Below are 18,315 nucleotides of genomic sequence, written 5' to 3' on the forward strand. Positions count from 1 at the left end.
CTTAAGCCCAAGAGTTTGAGGTTGCTGTGAGCTGTGATGCCACAGCATTCTACTGAGGGTGGCATAGTAAGATTCTTATCTCAAAAGAAAAACAAAAAATCACAGAGAGAAACTGATAAGGGAGAAGAGGCAGGCCCTCATGGTTTACTGTATTCTGGAAGCAGATTTAGAAAGGACTTTTCGTAATGGATCAGAGTTGGGGGTGGGGAGGCTGAGATCTTGTTGCAATGTATTTCCATCTGCAGACTTGCCTGGTCATTGCCAGGAAGCAAAAATGCTGTGGGGAGAGCTCCTTAAGTGATGCTCCTTCCTCAGCCTCCCAAAGTACTGGGAATACAGCGTGAGCCACCATGTCCAATCAATAATATCCTTTTAAAATGAAGAGGTAAGGGGTGCAAAAATTTTTTTTAAATTATCAAAGGCTGCACCACACTAAATGGCAAAACACATATTTGAACCTGGGGCTATGGGGTGTCAAGCCCATACACTTAACAAATTAAGGAAACCTCACATCCCAAGCAAGGCTCTGCCCCTTTGCCTTGGAAGCCTTCTCTGATGTCCGCCTCCAGCAGGAATGGCCTCCCTGAAATACATCAAAGCTGGATACTGGAAGGGACGTTTTCCGGGAGATTTTCTTTATGCCAGTAAAGCCCTGAGAAGTCAGATCTGTAGGGGCTCACGGTTCAGCACAGGAGACTGACACCCAAACAACAGGGTAATCAGCTAAATGAAATGAGACCTTGTTTGGGGGAATCAAGTATTGGAAAGGGCCGTGGATTCTGGCTGGGGTAGGGTTGGGTGGTGACTTCAGGCAAGAACTTGAGCTGATTCTAAAAGAAGGAGCTGCATTTTAACAGGTTCAGAGATTGGGAAAAGCATCCCAAGTAGAGGGAACAACTTGAGCAGAAGCTTAAGGATTCAATACAAGCAGAACAGTCTGTGTGTGTGTGTGTGTGTGTGTGTTAAATAATAAAGATAGTAAGAATAACAATACTATGACTAGCAAACACAAAGATAGTGCTTGCACTGTGCCCACGTAAGCATTTACTCATTTAATCCTTACAACTCATCTATGAGGACAGCGCTGCTATCTCTCATCCCACTTTACAGATGGGGATACTGAGGCACAGAGAGGTTAAAGTCCTTGCCTGGGATCTCACAGCAGATTCATGGCACAGCAGGGTTTTGAACCTATGCTGTCTGGTTTTAGAGGCTGTGCACTCCCTCTGCTTAACATCTACTGCAGAGGATCACAGACCAACAGTGGCAGCATGTGGGAACTAATTTGAAATGCAAATTCTCAAGCCCCAGAGAGACATGCTGAATGGGGAGCTCTGGGTATGTGGTGCAGCAACCTGTGAACAGACCAGCTGCCTGCTGGACATTCAGTGACCTCTGACCCCACGGCTTGCTCTGCAATCCCCAGGACTGTGCCATGTCCCCGCCTGAAGTGTACCTACAGACAGACCCTCAAGGTAAAAAAATTTGCCCAGAGACCCCCCAGCAGGTATGTGAAAGAGAGCAAGGCCTTGAACTGGAATTGCCTATATCCCAGGAGGGGGCGTTCACGCGACACTCCCTGAATGCTCCCTGCTTCCAGGGCATGGGGAACCCAGACCTATTCTCTACCCCAAAACTATCTGCATGGTCCTGAACAAAGTACCTCAACTCTCTGGGCCTTAGTTTCCCTATCTCTGAAAGGAAGGCTGGACCCAATTCCTAACCTTGCTTTTCTCCCCCAAATCTTACCCAACAGATATACCCTGCTACCTACACACACCAAAGCAGAGCAGTGACCATGCTGAAGGGCAAAGGCACTAACTACTACATGGGGATGTCGCATTCAGGCACCAGCGGCACCCAGGCAGGGTACCGGACACCCTGAATGCCCCAAATCAAAATCAACATTCTGCCCCTCCTCCTGCCAACCCAGGCTTCCTCTTCCTCCCTGACAGCCCTGGACTGGGAGGGGAAGTAGGGCCTGGGGCGTGGAAAGGGCCTGGCTGCACAGAACCATAGCTGCCTAGGGTGGCCCTTGTGGGGTGCCTGACCTTGCAGGGCCTCCATCCCTAATATGGGAAGTGGTCACGTTTCTCTTCTCGCATATCACCAGAAGTCTGCAAGGGTCTTGGTGGTTTTGTGGCAGGATGTCACTGAGGAGTTTCTAATGATAGAGAGGAAAGCTGGGAGGGGCAGGCAGGAAGGGAGGGAGGGGCGAGTGGTGCAGGTGGGGGCGGGAGAAGACAGAGAGACACAGAGATGGGAAGAGAGACAGAGTCCAAGTGGGGACAGCGATGGGAAGGAGGGGTGGCGGAAGACGGGTGGGGAGGAGAGATAGAAAGTCAGACAGGGAGAGATAAAGACAGAGACCAAGACAGACACACAGACACACTGAGAAGGGCAGAGAGGAGGAAACTCAGCTCCCACAGAGCTAACTAGCAACCACATCTCTGCACCCGTATCTTAGCTGACAGAACCGTCCCCACCCCTCAGGCAACCCTCCTGGGGCTCCAAGGAAAAAGCAAGCAGAACGGAAAAAGCAAGGTCACTGCTGGCCCAGCCCCCTCCCACCCATCCCCGACCTGTCACCTGTCATGGGGCCCTCCAAATTCCTACCTGCTGAGGACCACCTTCCTGATGCTGGCTACATCCACAGCCTCCTTTACTATTACTTAGTTTGGTTAAATGCATTCATTATGTTTAAAACATATTCTCAAAGGCAACTACAATCCACCAGCTTCAGTGAAAAATATGCACTAATTAAAGTTACTGCAAACATAAATGCAAAGGAAGCAATCCTCTTTGTTAGAGGCTGCTGCAGGCCTGGGAAAGACTCTCAGAAGGAGCCTGGCTGGGCCTATGCCTTGTTAAACAAGCAGAGTCTGGGGAGGAGCATGGAAGACACAGTTAGCACCCGATGGAGACTTTCTCCTTTCTCCTGAAAGTCATCAGAGAATGGGGAAAAAAGCTTATTTTCATTCTGTGATTTAACACTTCATACTAGACAACAGCAGCCTTCAGGGCAAAATCCAAGTTCTCTGGCATTTCACTTGAGGCTCTTACCTCTGGCTGATCTCCAATTTTAACACCACCCACTGCCCCACACCCCAGCATGCACAGAAACACGACTATACTCTGGACCATGAACTCTACCAAACTTATCGGGCCACAGCCACAATGATTCACACCAATGATTCTCTCTCCTCAGAAAACCCTTCCCACCCTCCCCCTGCATAGCTAACTCCTAGGGGCACAATTTGCACCACCTCCTCCAGGAAGCCTTCCCTAACTGCCTCCTGTCACTCAGGATCTCCCAAGTTGCTTAGCAGACCGTGATGCCTCCCCCATTGGAATACGCAGGCCTGGGACCTCATCTTAGTCCTCACATCCTCCCAGAACTTAGCATAGCCTCCAAACTCTCAGTGCAGGCTACACAGATATTTATTGACTACATGGGAGAACAGCTGAATAAAGGCACCTGAACACCCTCAGAGAGATAGAAATCATAGCAAAACCTTCTCTGAGATCTGTGAAAAAACTCCAGGCAGAAGCTATGGTCCAACACAATTCAGACAACTTGGCTCAAATTAGCCTCATTTTCTCACTGGTACACAGACTATGGGCCAGTGACCTAGCCTCTATGAGCCTCAGTTTTCTCACCTATAAAATGGAGACAATAGTCACCTATAACAGAGCAGAGCTGAGAAAAGTATACATAAAGAGCTAAGTCCCCAGTAAGCACTCAAATATTAATCTGTCATTATTTTTATTACCAGCTAACCCTCACCAAAACACAACATTTTTACATATAACTTAGAGAGACCCAAGAGATGATTAGAACAGAAGTTGGCAGACTTTTTTTGCAAAAGGATAGGCAAATATTTTCAGCTTGCGGACCCTATGGTCTCTATTATAACTACTCAACTCTGCAGCCACAGACAAAACGTACACAAATAAGCATGGCTGTGTTCCAATAAAACTTTATTTACAAAAACAGATTTGGCCCATGGGCTGTAATCCACCAACTTCTAATTTAAGCCCTTACTATTCCAAATGTGGTTGTTCAGACAAGCAGCAGCATGGCCCTGGAAGCTGATCTGAAAGGCAGTCTTAGGCCCTGCCCCAAACCCACTGGTCAGAATCTGCATGCTAAGAAGCTGCCAAGGAGTTTGTATACAAATTAAGGTTTGAGAGGCTGTGGTCACCCAAATCCCCAGGTTGACATCTCGGATCCCAAAGGTAGTCTACTTATTTTCTTGCCTGATACCTCCACCAGAATGTAAACTCCAGAAAATCTGGACCTCCTTGCTTCTCAAATCTCACACCCCCCTGGCTGGGTGCGGTGGCTCACACCTATAATCCTGGCACTCTAGGAGGCTGAGGCGCGTGGAATTGTCTGAACTCACAGGTTCCAGACCAGCCTGAGCCAGAGTGAGACCTCGTCTCTAAAAATAGCCAGGTGTTGTGGTGGGTGCTTATAGTCCCAGCTACTTGGAAGGCTGAGGCAAGAGAATCACTTAAACCCAGGAGTTGGAGGTTGCTGTGAGTTATGACACCATAGCACTCTATCACGGGTGACAAAGTGAGACTGTTAAAAAAGAAGCCTGAACCCCAGCACCTAGCTAGGAACTGGCCACCAGTACTTACTCAAAAAGTGCCGGGGCACTAAGAGTACACACAGGGGAGGGCGTCACTCAGTGGCTATCCTCAGGGGGCTGGGAGCTGGGATCCACGCATGAACCCTTGCAAGTGGCCTCCAGGGTTGGTGCTGCTACCTCAGCCCTGAGTGACCTCAGAAAAGTGACTCAACTATTTCTATGCCACAGTTTCTGGAAAATGGAATTGTGGACCAAAAATGCATCCTTGTGAGGACAGAGAAGGGTATGGGATGGTGTCTTGGCCGCCATGCCGATGGTGCAGATGTGCCAGGATCACAGACCCACAGCAGAGGGACCTCAGCTGGTCCCAAATATCTCACTGTGGGTCAAGTGGGGACCGGAACCAGTTACCTGGGTTCTCACTGTGGGTTAAGTGGGACCAAGGTCCCAGTAAAAAGGACCCCTCACCCAGGGAGTGTGGCATGGGGAATAACTTCATATGTGTTAAAAACCTTGAGGGTTTGCAATGACAGACAGAGTAGACAGGGTACTGGGAGACCTCTGATGTCCTAAAAAGACAGAGCAGGAATAGCTCTTGGAGAACTATTGGTTTAAAAAAGAAAAATTGGGGCAGCGCCTGTGGCTCAGTGAGTAGGGCGCCGGCCCCATATGCCAAGGGTGGTGGGTTCAAACCCAGCCCTGGCCAAACCGCAACAAAAAAAAAAAAATAGCCGGGCGTTGTGGCGGGCGCCTGTAGTCCCAGCTGCTCAGGAGGTTGAGGCAAGAGAATCGCGTAAGCCCAAGAGTTAGAGGTTGCTGTGAGCTGTGTGACGCCACGGCACTCTACCCGAGGGCGGTACAGTGAGACTCTGTCTCTACAAAAAAAAAAAAAACAGAAAGAAAAATTGGCCAGGCACGGTGGCTCATGCCTGTAATCCTAGCACTCTGGGAGGCCAAGGTGGGTAAATCTCATGAGCTCAGGAGGTGGAGACCAGCCTGAGCCAGAGCAAGATCCCATCTCTAAAAACAATCAAGTGTTGTGTTGGGCATCTGTAGTGGCAAGAGAATTACTTGAGCCTAAGAGTTTGAGGTTGCTGTGAGCTATGACCCCACATGGCACTCTACTGATGGTGACAAAGTGAGACTCAGTCACAAAAAAAAAAAAAAAAACTGCTTTTCTTTTATTATTATTATTTTTTTAAATATAGGGGGGTTTTTTTGTTCGTTTTGCAGTTGTTTTTTTTTTTTTTTTTGGCCGGGGCTGGGTTTGAACCCGCCACCTCCAGCATATGGGGTCAGTGCTCTACTCCTTTGAGCCACAGGCGCCGCCAAAAAAACTGCTTTTAAAGCAATGGAATTGCTTGTTCAAGTGACACTACCAGGCAAGCCCCAGGTGTTCTAACAGCCCTAAAGATTCAAATGACAATGGTGATTGGTGGAGACTACAGTGACCATCTGAGAGGCAACTTTAGGCCATTCCAGTTTGGCCTGAGCTCCTAAGTTTCTAAGAGAAATAAGAAATCAAAATTCTTCTGTAGAAATGTTTGAATGTTGGCTCAATTAAAAACAACAACAAAAAAACCAAACTCGAACCACACAGCATGGGAGCTAAACAGAAGACATGCTGAAGACGGTACCCAACCATTTAACACAGAGACACTGAGGCTCAGGGGAGAAGCGGTTTGCCCAATGTCACACAGCGATTTAGAGAGAAAGTTGGGACTTGCTGTCTCCAAGCTTTCACCCACTGCTCACCAGCGTGCAGCAAGTGAGAAGGTGTATGGCTAGATGGACAGGGAACAGGTGAATATTTATTCGTAATATTTAACTAAAGTTAAAATGGTGGCCCACACCTACCTACACTTTGTGAGGCTGAGACAAGAAGATTAGTTGAGGCCAGGAGTTCAAGACTAGGCTGGACAAATTAATGAACCCTGCTTTTATAAAAAATAACTTTAAAAAATTACTTGAAAGATTAGCCAGGCATGTGGTGTGCACCTGTAGTTCCAGCTACTTGGGCAAAGGGAAGGGAAGAGGACTGCTTGAATTCAGGAGTTTGAGGTTGCAGAGAGCTATGATGCTCCAGCCTGGGTGACAGAGCAAGACTTTGTCACACACACACACACACAAAAAAGTGTAGATTCTGGATTTAAATCCTGACTCTCCCACTTCCTAGCTGGGTGACTTTGTGCAAATTACTTCACTCCTCTGCCTCAGCTTGTTCATCTCAAATGAGTTAAGTACAGAAAATACCTAGAATAGTGCCCAGAACTTAGCAAGCCCTCTGGATATTACCTATGTTTGTAACTGATGCCTTTTGAGAGATGGAGAAACTAAGGCTCACAAAGGACAGACCTGCTCAAGATTCCGAAGAGCCTGTCCGACCCTAGGGCTTCGGCTTTTTCCTGGTACCATGGTAAGTAATTTACCACCATCCCCTCCCATCTTACAACCCTAGGAGGTAGGTCCTATTTATACCTCTATTCTGCAGATGAGCACACAGGAGATGTTCCTGCCCGGGGTTTGCAGGCACTGCCCTCCAAGGTCCTCCCTGCAATTTCTGGGGCTTGGCCAAGCTCCCAGGCTGCCCTGAATGAATCATTCCCGCAAATCCTCCCCAGGTGGCAGGCCCTAAGGAGGGAAATGGGAGGGGACAGGCATCCCAGACCTCTGTCACGGCCCCAGGCAGGGCAGACGTGGGTCCACAGAGCAAGGGGACTTGCTGGCAGTAGAAAGAGGCAGCGAGTGGGGATGCCAGGAGCTGCTGCTATCCAGAGGAGTCTCCATGACACCAGATGGCAAATCAAACCTACCTGTGCTTTCGAAGAGGCACGATTCTGGTCACTATCCCCAGTCTGTGAAGGCATATCTGCCACTTTAATTACAAATTCATCCACAAAGTCTTATCTATGATATACTTCAACAGCCTTACTGACTCCAAGATGCTACCCTATCTGACCTGTGATTAGGCTCTGCCCATTCTTTCCCCAGTACGGCACGGAGACCTAGAGAGGGGCAGTCCCTTGCCTAGGAAGCCACCCTACCCAGTTTCCACTTTCCTAGGCTGCTTTCCTTCTTTTCTTTCCCTTTTTTTTTTTTTTTTTAGAGACAGGTTCTCCCTCTGTTGCCCTGGCAAAAGCACAGTCATTGTCCTAGCTCACAGCAACCTTAAATACTTGGGCTCAAGCAATCCTCCTGCCTCAGCCTTCCAAGCAGCTGGGACTACAGGCATGTGACACCACATCTGGCTAATTATTCTATTTTTTACAGAGATTGGGCCTTGCTCTTGCTCAGGCTGGTCTGGAACTCCTGAGCTCTAGCAATCCACCCACCGTAGCTTCCGAAAGTGCTAGGATTACAGGCATGAGATACCATGCCCAGCTTTAAAAAATTTTTTTATTTTGTTTTTATTTTATTTATTTATTTATTTTGAGATAAGGTCTTGCTGGGCTACAGTACAGTGGCATCATCACAGCTCACTGCAACCTCAAACTGCTGGGCTCCCTATGCTGCTTTCTAATGCACAGAAATTCAGGATTCTAAAAGGAAAACCAAGGGCACATATTTAAAAAATAATAAAAGCATGAGGACCAGGTATAGGGGCCAGGTATAGTGAATAAGAGGCATGGTCTTAACACCTGTCCCGGGCAGCAGTTATCCAGATGAGACAAGGCTGGTTGCTGGGAATCCGGAACATGCCCATGAATGCTATTTTAAGTTCCAGGACAAGCAGACTACAAACCTCAAGAGAACTGACTACTGGTCAGGTGTGGTGGCTCAAGCTTGTAATCCCAGCACTCCAGGAGGCCAAGGAAGGTGCTGGAGCTGGAGACTAGCCCAAGCAAGAATAAGAATACATCTCTATCGAAAACAAAAAAAACTAGCTGGCCATCATGGCCTGTAGTCCCAGCTACTGGGGAGGCTGAGTCTAAAGGATCACTTGAGCCCAAGAGTTTGAAGCTGCTATGAGTTATGACACCCAGCACTCTAGCTTGGGCAATAGAATGAGACTTTGTCTCAAAAAGGTGAAAAAAAAAAAAAAAAAAAAAAAAGAAGAAAAAGATGTATTTCTTCTTCCATGAAAACACTGCACTCTGACCTGGGTGCTCCCCATGCAGCCTCACCTTACGGAAGCAAGGAGCATGACGTAGAAGGTTTGGGGTTCCAGGTATGGAGGAGATGTCTGAAGGTGGGGACGTCTGTGTGCCTGGGATGGTCACAGATGTAGCATTTCTAACTCAAGCCTGGGGGTGGCACCTCTTAAAATAAGCAGCAGCAACTCAGGCCCTTCATGTGGCCACCTGAATAAGCATGAGGGTCCATGTGGGGCACAGACAGGACCAGACTTGATTTCAGGGCCAAGGGACAAGACTTCCTTTTGGGTTATGGACCAAGAAACCCACCAAGAATCTCTATGGCCTCCACAAAGCCTCAGCTATCAAGAGAGCTCTGTTAACCTGGGATGGGAAGATGTGAGCAGTTCCCACCTTTCCTTTACCCCTTCCTAACACTATGTGCCAAGTCCTGGGGTGGGCTCTGGGAGCAACTAGTCTTTCACCAGCCCCACACCTGCTTCCACAAGTTTTTGTCACCATTACCAGGAAGACCATAAGCATATACATACCTTGGATAACCACTGTACAGGTTTGATCTGTTTCCTAACTGATGGTCCCAGAGATGCTGTTGGTGACATGTAGGATACCCCTCATTCTTCTGAGGCACTTAATTTAATGTGTATTAGAAAATAACTTACAGGCCAGGCATGGTGGCTAACCCTATCATCCTAGTACTCTGGGAGGCCAAGCCAGGTGGATTGTTTGAGCTCAGGAATTCAAGACCAGCCTGAACAAGAGCGAGACCCCATTTCTACTACAAATATAGAAACCAGCTGGGCATTGCAGCAGGTGCCTGTAGTCCCAGCTACTAGGGAGGCTGAGGCAAGAGAATCACTTGAACCCAAGAATTTGAGGCTGCTGTCAGCTATGATGCCTCAGCACTCTACCCAGGGCACCAGAGTGAGACTGTCTCAAAACAAACAAACAAACAAACAAACAAAATAAATAAATAAATAAAAGAAAAGAATTTATAACTAACACGTCAAAGCCAGTGATGTCAAGGATTATCACTGCTTAAGAGGAGACTAAATTTAAGATTATTGGAATCCTCACACACAGGCTGGTGGGACTATAAATTGGTACCACTGTTTCTGAAAACAGCCTTGGCAGTTCCTCAAAAGGTTAGACTCAAAGTTACTATGTGACCCTGCAACTCCATGCCCAGGGAAGTTCCTGAGAGAAGTGAAAACATTTATCCACACAAAGACTTGCACGTGAATGTTCACAGCAGCATTATTCACAAAAGCCAAAAAATGGAAATAACCCACAAGACTGACCATCAAATGATAAACAGAATGAGGTAAATACATACATACAATAGAATAGTACTCAGCCTTAAAAAGGAAAGAAGTACTGGTTACAGGTGGCTGTATATAGAGTATGATTCCATTTATATGAAATGTCCAGCACAGGCAAACTCACAGATGCAGAGAAGATTAATGGTTGCTAGGGGATGGAGGGGGAGTATTAGAGATTGATTGTTAATGGATACAGGGTTTCTTTCTGGGATGATAAAAATGTTCTAAAATTAGAGAGTGGCGATAGGCACACAAATAAAAACCACTGAAGTGTATACTTTGAAAAGGTGAATCACATGGTATGTGAATTCTATCTCGACACGAGATGTTTAAAAATAAGGTGATACAAATATATTAAGTAAATAATAGAGCAATAGGGGTTCAATGAGGGTACAATTCTCAAATGACATAATAACTCCTTTAGCACAATCTAACAAACTCAGCTTTACAGTCATGGAAACTGAGTCTGATGGAAGAGCAGGGGGGTTGGGATGACTCACCCAGGCTACATCACTACTAAACCACTATGAGTCACACTCAGATCTGTTCAAACCTAGAAGCCTGGCCAACCATCAGACAACCCCACTAGAATGAAAGGAGAATGAGATGAGGGATGGGGAGAGGTATCCATAGTCCAGTCTGGAAGACATGGCAAGGGGACTGGAATGTGAGAAAAAGAATTGACCACCTCAGTAAGTAGGGTTTAAAACAGGAAGCACCCAACAATGCCTGGGAAATGCCAGGGAAGGTTTCCGGAGGGTGTGGTGCCTGAAGAGGCTTCTGAAGTATGAGTAGGAGTTGGCTATCCCCCCTCTCCAACATTCATAAAGGACATGAAGTCAAAAGGCCTGTGGGTGAGTTTCAGCTCTGCCACATGCTAACTCTGGGTCCTAAGGCCACAACACACAACCTCTCCAAGCCTCAGTTTCCCCATCTGTAAAAGGGAAGGGGGAAAGCAATAAGCATAATGCTTTCTAATGACTGTACTAAAAAGGATGTTTCCTCCCAAGGGAATGCGGCTTTGAGAGAGCAGGACCTTGACCTCTGTCCCAAGTAATAAGGATTTTGCCAGTTCAGGCGCGCCCAACCTCTGAGACCATGGCCCTCCCTGGCTGCCCCTTCCAGTCTGGCGGTAAATGGGTACATCCCATCCAGCTCACACTGGGAGAGGAAGGTTGCCTGGGCTGGATGAGAACTCTCTGGTCAAACTTCGCCCCTGTCTCCGCGGGTGACCTCCAAGTTCATCAGGGATTCCCCCCACCCCTTGCTCTCGGCACCCACCTCCCTAGCCAGCGATTTCCGCCCTCCACGCCTCCACTTCTGACACGCCTCACAACTCCACCGCGGCTGCAAGTTAACTTCCACGCACCCCAGCGGCCGCCTGGGGTCCCCGCGCGCCTGGGAGAGGTCGGGGCTCGGAAACGAAGACACGCCGCTCCTCTGGCCACCCTTCTCAACACAGACATATACAGAGGCTGGACGTGTCCTGGGAGCAGGGTCCGAAGTGAGAAGCGCGGAAACTGGGGCCCGGTCCATGCTGCACCCGGTGGAAAGCGCTCGGGGCGCCGGACGGGTGCGGATCCTCGAACCACCCGCCCGCGCCGCCTGCCTCCCAGATCCCAGCCCCCGAGCGCGAGCAGCCACGCCGGGCCCGGAGGAAGCCGTCAGGACGGAGGGCTCCCCGGTGCCCGAGGCCGACCCGCCCGCGCCCCAGGCCGGCACCCCCAGCTGCAGCCCGAGGCCTCCGGCGCCGCCCCAAGGCCACCTACCGTGCCCAGGCGCGGCGAGGCTGCCCCGCGCGCTCAGCGACTCGCGGCTCACCAGCCGCCCCGGCCGGGGGAGGGGGTGGTGCCCGCGGGGGGCGGGGGGCGGGGCCGCGGCGCCGTGACGTCGCGCGTGGGCGGACCCGGGACGCGGTCCCGCCCACGGCCTCTCCCCGCCCCCTCCAGCCCGCCTCTGCTGGGCGCGGTGAGCAGAGGCGGACCAGCCGCCCTGGATCCTCTGCACGTTTGCTGGCTTACCCCACTAGGACCGGCAGCTCACCACTTTTCTTTCCTCCGCGACGGTTCCGTTTAAGAGAAGTTCTTCTCTGCCTATAAGCAGTGAAGTGGAATAATCATCAAAAAGGTATAAGAGAAAAAACGAGACCCAGAGTGAGGTGTATTTGTGGTGTTTATGTAAAACAAAAAAGAAGGAAGGACTGTGTCTGGTGTATATTCACGTACGTCGGTGGTTTCAAGGGAGGGGTGGGATTTTGCCCTGACATCGTACCCCACCCTGTTATTTGGCGATGACCAAGACATTTTTGGTTGTCACACCGGAGAGGTGAAGGGTTCCTACTGGCATCCAGTGACCAGAGGCTTGGGATGCTGCTGAACGTCCTACAGTGCACAGGACAGTCCTGCAACACCAACAAAAGAACCATCAAGCCCTGAGTGCCAATAATGCAGAAGTCGAGAAACCTTGCTATACACGAATGAAACATAACTCCAGGCTGGTAAATCTCAGTTCAGTGTAGGATATATAACCTCTCTGTGCCTCTGTGTATTTATGCATTGAATTGCTGAGGGAAAAGGGGAGGAAGATGTGCAGACTTACTTTTCCCTGTGAACTTGGATTTGTTGTTCTCTTTTAATCATATGTATATATGTATATACAGGGTGGACATAAAGTTGGTGTGCAATTTACCATGTTAAACTATTTTAATTTGATTTGCACACGAACTTTATATTCATCCTGTATCAGGTGTTTAAAATAAATTTCTGTAATAGTTACAACTGTAACAGCAAACATTATACACACACATATACATATATGGAAATCAAGGCATACGGATAGGAAGTTTTGCCCATGACCAGCCATATGTTCATTCGTAACTCATTCATTCATTCATTCATTCATTCTTGTGTCCAATAAATAGTGCCTACCATGTGAAAGATGCTGGAACTAACAAAATGTGCAGCCTCCATGGAGCTGGCTGTTACATCTGAAAACAATAAAACGATCTTATATAGTGTTTGCTGCGTGTATTAGAGACTCTATATGAGCAATTTGATGGTAAACACCAACTGGGTGTTTTATGAAGTCCTTTTGTAGATGAAGAAATGAGGATCTAAGGAAGAGGTCTGAATGGGGGCATTCATTTAGTAACACTGTAGCAACAGCATTCCCTGAGTATTCTGTGCTGGACACTGGGATTCAGCAGGTGAACCCGAGGACTAGGGCCCTGCATCTGAGTGGGGGAAAGTCAGCCCTTCCAACAAGGCTTCCTGGTAACATGAGCATCTGTAACTGGCCAGGCAGGGGCAGGCAGGATTAAACTGGGCCAGGGAAGGAGGATCAAGGGTGTTCATTTCATGACTGAGACATGGCTGGGGCCGGGGGCAGTATGTCAGTCGCAGTGAACAGTAGGTGCAAAGACCCAGCAGGAAGGGTGTGAGCATGGGCCTTCTATGAAGCACAGAGTGGACAGGATGTGGTGAAAATAAGAGATTAGAGTAGTCTGCCAGGCTGGATGCAAATGAAGGAGTTCATTTCTCTTATCTGCATCCCAGCCTGGGAAAGCCCAGGGCAGGGGCCTCTTCTGTCTTCTTCCCCAGCCCATCTTCCCAGCAAACTATATGAAGCCCGGCACTCAGGAGGTCTTCAATCAATATTTGTCAAAAGCAGGAACAATACAAGTAACATAAAATGTATTGATTCTAAAACTCTTTCCAACTCTGATGTTCAAGAGATGATGTTGTTGCTGCATCAGTAATTACATTGGACTCAGGCACTTGCTACGTGCCAAGTGTCTTATAAGTATTATGTTTAAGGTGGTCATTTACCCTTCTCAACTACCTTTTGAAGTTTTGTGGTCATTACTCCCATTTTACAGATGAGGAAACAGAAGCTCCCTCAGGTAATTTGGTTTGACCGGGGACAACAGCTGGTAATTGTCAGAGCTGGAATGCAATGTCAGGCCTCTCTCACTCTTTTCCACTACACTGGAGAAGGAGATGATTCAGCAGAGGGCAGGAAGTGAGGGCAGATGGGTGGGTTCTCTTCTCCTGCTGGATGTGGGGTTAGGTTCTCTTCTCCTGCTAGTTGTGGGTATCTAGGCTTTACAAAGCAAACTTTGATCCTAGATATCTGGCCCAGATGTCTGCTTGCCACGGACAATGGTGCTCATCTCTCTAGAACCTGCTCAGGGCAATCCAGAAGCACATTTTCCCCCAAAAACTCAGTTTCTGTGTGTTTATCAGCACCTCGTGCTGGCACAAAAGCGGTCAGTGCCCTTGGGTGGTCCTTTGCCCCTGTCCCCTGAAGTACATTCTCCAACTCTGTGCCCATGCCCCAACGCCTAAAAGATTGCGGGTCACCTCCTGTCATCATGGATGGGAGATGATTTTCTGTAATCAAAATGCTTTGCCTTTCCAAATGCCTGTAGTGCCAGGATTCATGGAAGCTAGCCTTGAAACATGATAATGTCCTTAGCTTGCCCCAGCATTACATTCTAAAGTCTATATTAGGGGCAAAACACATTCATAGTCAAAATGACCTTAGAGGAGCCCCCCAAGAAGGCTGAGGGCATCATGACTAGTTGGCAAGTCTAGCCCCAGTGGTTTCCTCCAGTATTGGACCCAGGGTTGAGCACTTGATAAAGTCAAAACTCAAAGTTTCAGTTTCAAGGCAAAAATATAACTTATCTTTAAGCTCTGAAATTCTGCTCCAGGTGGTGAGATGCTCACATTTGAAGAGGCACTTTGCAACTACCCTGTTTCCCCGAAAATAAGACAGTGTCTTATTTTAAGGTGTGCTCCCAAAGATGCGCTAGGTCTTATTTTTAGGGGACATCTTATCTTTCCTGTAAGTAGGTCTTATTTTCGGAGGATGTCTTATTTTCGGGAAAACAGGGTAGGACCCGTGGAACTAACACCAGCGTTTATAGTTCCTAAGTGATTGCTCACTCTTAACTTTTTAACATGTTATTTCTTTTGCTTGTTTCTTTCTGTCTTTATTATTTATTTTTGCTTATGATATTTACATGTCCTGTTTTTATTACATGTTTTATTCATAAATTTATCATTAAAACAATAAATTAAATATAAAATAATGACCTTAGTTATTATTTTCTTCCAGTATTTGTTTTTCCAAATTGTACATATTTTGTTTCAGCAATACTAATATGCACATTTTTTCATATGTTAATACCTATGAGAAGATTAAAATATCTTTGAGTTGAAAGTGATCCATAAGATGTGGACTATGCATGCTCACTTAAATGATGAATCTCTAGTTTGTTTTCCTTTTTATAAAACTCACCAGATTGATACACTGAGAGATGGGACCCTGCTAAGTCTAAATAAATCTCAAATAAAGATAAAATAAAAATTCTGAGTGAACAGAAAACAACAGTGTTACATTTTAATGGATAGTAGCATTTCTCTTTTTTCCTTTCTTGAATAATAAAATCATGGTGCATGTTACCATCAGTAGGACGTTGGAGTTGAGAAAATATGAAAGCTAATTTCGTGTGGCTCGTAGGATTGTGAGGCTCAACTCCATTATATCTTAAAGCTGCACTCACAGACATCAGGAATTTAGGATGGGAATCTTTGTAGCCTGACATCGGAATCAGGGAATCACAAGCTTAGATACAAATCGCAGAATCCCAGAGACTCATACAACTTTGGAACCAAAGAATCTTGGGGCAAGATGGACAGTTGAGTTGTCATTTTATAGAAGGTGTTGTGTGACCAGAGACGTGAACGAACAGCAGCTTTGCCGTGGGTGTAAACTCTCTCCTGTAATTATTAATTCAAGAAACAGACTACACAAAATGAGATGGCGTGTAGCGAAGATCTTTATTTAGGGGTTTGATTTTATACCTTTCTAGTTACGTATACACTTAATCTATTATCTGTTATTTTCACCATTACCTCAATTTACCTATCTGAAATCAACTAAAAAGGAAATATCCTGTTACCACATCAACACAATCACTTTTGCAGTAAACATCTTCTTCTAAACACTGACTAATCTCTGGGCAGGTGTGTAAACAAAATCATAAAGAAGAAAGTAGCCACAGGGGAACAGAGTTAATAGAAAAATATCTTCAAGCATTCACTCAGTTTACTCAGTATGAAGTAATGACTGTGTCTTCTCCTCAGGGCAGAGCGCCTATAGACCTCTGACAATATGTTGTTAACGTAAGTCAACTCTCTGGCCCGTATCTCTGAGGAAGGGTGGCCTGCCCTTTGATCTCAGGCTTCATTGCATGTACAGCTTCAGAGAAATGGCTTATGGAATAACTCCAGGGAAGCCAACTCTGCGTGTAGCCCAGGGGTGTCCAGGTCCCTTAAGCCTCTGGAAGAAAAGCAAGTCATTTTAAACTCACACTGAATTTACTTTGTGTGCTTGATGTAGGATATGTTTATTTCTAAATATTATCCTACATTTCCCCTTTCTGTTTTTTGACGAATATTATTCATATCTTTCATCATTAAAGCAAACACCTGCACATAACGTTCATTTTCACTTTGAGCATGCTTCATTTTTTTACAAATCAAATATAAGATGAATTCAATAATTAAAATAATGCTAATGATCCTACTGAACTTCCTATAAGTCCCTGTATTTTTGGAATAGGATTCACTTGTTTAATTCCATCAGCTATGCCTTGTAAAATCTGATCTCCATCTATTTTTTGTAACTTATTTTCAAAAGTGGAATACACCTCATGTTGTAAATTTACAGTTGGGAATGGAAACAATTTGCACAGTTCTTTCTAGTTTCTGACATTAGAGCAAAGTCAATGCTCTTAGCTCCTGATCTCTGCCTAGGACTCCTGGTCCACAGACAACCCCGTCTTCTAGTCCAAGATGCTACATAAGAGTCTGGAGGTGGGGAGAACCAGGGTGAGAAGAAGACAGAAAGTAAGATCTGTGGTGCCTCGACTTTGAAGATCAAAAAACAAACAAACAAACAAAAAACACACAACAGGGTGCCAGGAGGCCCCACCTTTGTTCTCTGCTACACTCAACATCCCTGTCCCACCCCTTACTTTTGCTCCAACCACCACCAGCCTACTGCTCTCATCTCAGTAAACCTTGCTTGGGTGCACCGGAAACTCTCTCAACCTCTGTGCCCTTGTTCGTGGTGCTCTGAGGCTGCCAAGTACAGCAGTGTAGGTTGGGGAGTACAGTACAAGGGTGCCACATTCCCATCGTGGTCATCACAGATTTATACCAATAATTCTGACAGATGGAAGTTAAATGTGTTGAAGAAAAAGGCGTCTTGTTATCATTTGTACAAAGGTGTCCTATGGGGTAGCAGGTCCTTGCTGTTTGCTCTGCTTGCAACATCATCTTCCCTTTTCTCCATCAAACAAGCTCCTGCTCCACCTTCCAAGGCCCCCACTTCAAATATTTCCTCCTCCAAGAAGATATCCATAGCAACACCCCCTATCACCAGGCTTTCTGCATAGATGAATGATTAATAACATCAATCAATATTAACTGTTGATATGGGAGTCAGCAGGGCTGTGTGGAGATTTCTGAAAGAGATGATTCTAGGATTAAATATTGAATCAGATGCAAAAAAAAATAATACTTTTTAAACCTTTGTTGATTAAATCAAGGAGAGAAAAAATCTGGTGCAAGAGTATCTTTCACACTTCTTCCCAAGCTTTGCTAATCACCCATTTTGTCAATGAGCAAACAGGTTGCAGGTTCTAAGCCTTCAGCAGGTTGGAAGTGTCTGCTGGGAATTTGATACTTGGACTTCTATAAATTGTACTTGACTTGTTTACATGATTGCTTCCTATCTGTGGTGTATGATACCATTTCCCATAGCCTTATAAAGTTTTATTTACAAATCAATGCATTTAAGCACAAAACACTAAGTCTATTTAAATAAAAATATTAAGTAAATAACAAACCAGCTGGTACGCAGATAAGGCAAAAAAAAAAAAAATCATTAGGATGGTGCACAAAGGACTAGAGTTTGACAACACAGATTTGTTGAAGAGTGCAGGCTCTGGAGCCAGACTGGTCAAGTTCCAACCTTGACTTGCTAGCTGTGTGACCTTGGGCCAATCACTTCCCTTCTCTGAGCCTCAATTTCCTCAAGCGTTCAATGCAAATAATGGAAATCCCAATCTCCTGGAGTAGTCTAAAAGACAGGGCAAAACAATGTGAATAAGAGCTTCTCAGTGTTTGTTGTTTTTATGATTGTGGTAATTATTGAGACCAAGGAAGCTGCACCCCGTGATGAAAGGGAACCTTGGGGCACGCATCTGCTCACAGACTCAGGAGACAACTG

General features: G+C 46.4%; 1 protein-coding gene across 5 annotated transcripts in view; it reads right to left on the reverse strand.

Moving 5' to 3' along the window:
• The window catches only part of TPST2 (tyrosylprotein sulfotransferase 2), a 53,145-nt gene extending 41,072 nt beyond the window's left edge, over positions 1–12,073 (reverse strand). Inside the window, exon 1 of one of the 5 annotated variants that reach the window (XM_053588480.1) lies at positions 12,055–12,073. Coding sequence is in view for 2 of the 5 variants with exons in the window: in XM_053588477.1 (XP_053444452.1) it covers positions 11,293–11,477 (185 nt within the window). In the remaining 3 variants the exon portion in view is untranslated. Of the gene's footprint in view, positions 1–11,292; positions 11,754–11,780; positions 11,893–12,054 lie in introns of those variants that run through there. The other 4 variants (XM_053588479.1, XM_053588481.1, XM_053588477.1 and 1 more) reach the window with 4 other exon arrangements.
• Positions 12,074–18,315: the final 6,242 nt, after the last annotated feature.

The sequence above is a fragment of the Nycticebus coucang genome, chromosome 4 (genome assembly GCF_027406575.1).
Source record: "Nycticebus coucang isolate mNycCou1 chromosome 4, mNycCou1.pri, whole genome shotgun sequence".
Classification (NCBI taxonomy): domain Eukaryota; kingdom Metazoa; phylum Chordata; class Mammalia; order Primates; family Lorisidae; genus Nycticebus; species Nycticebus coucang.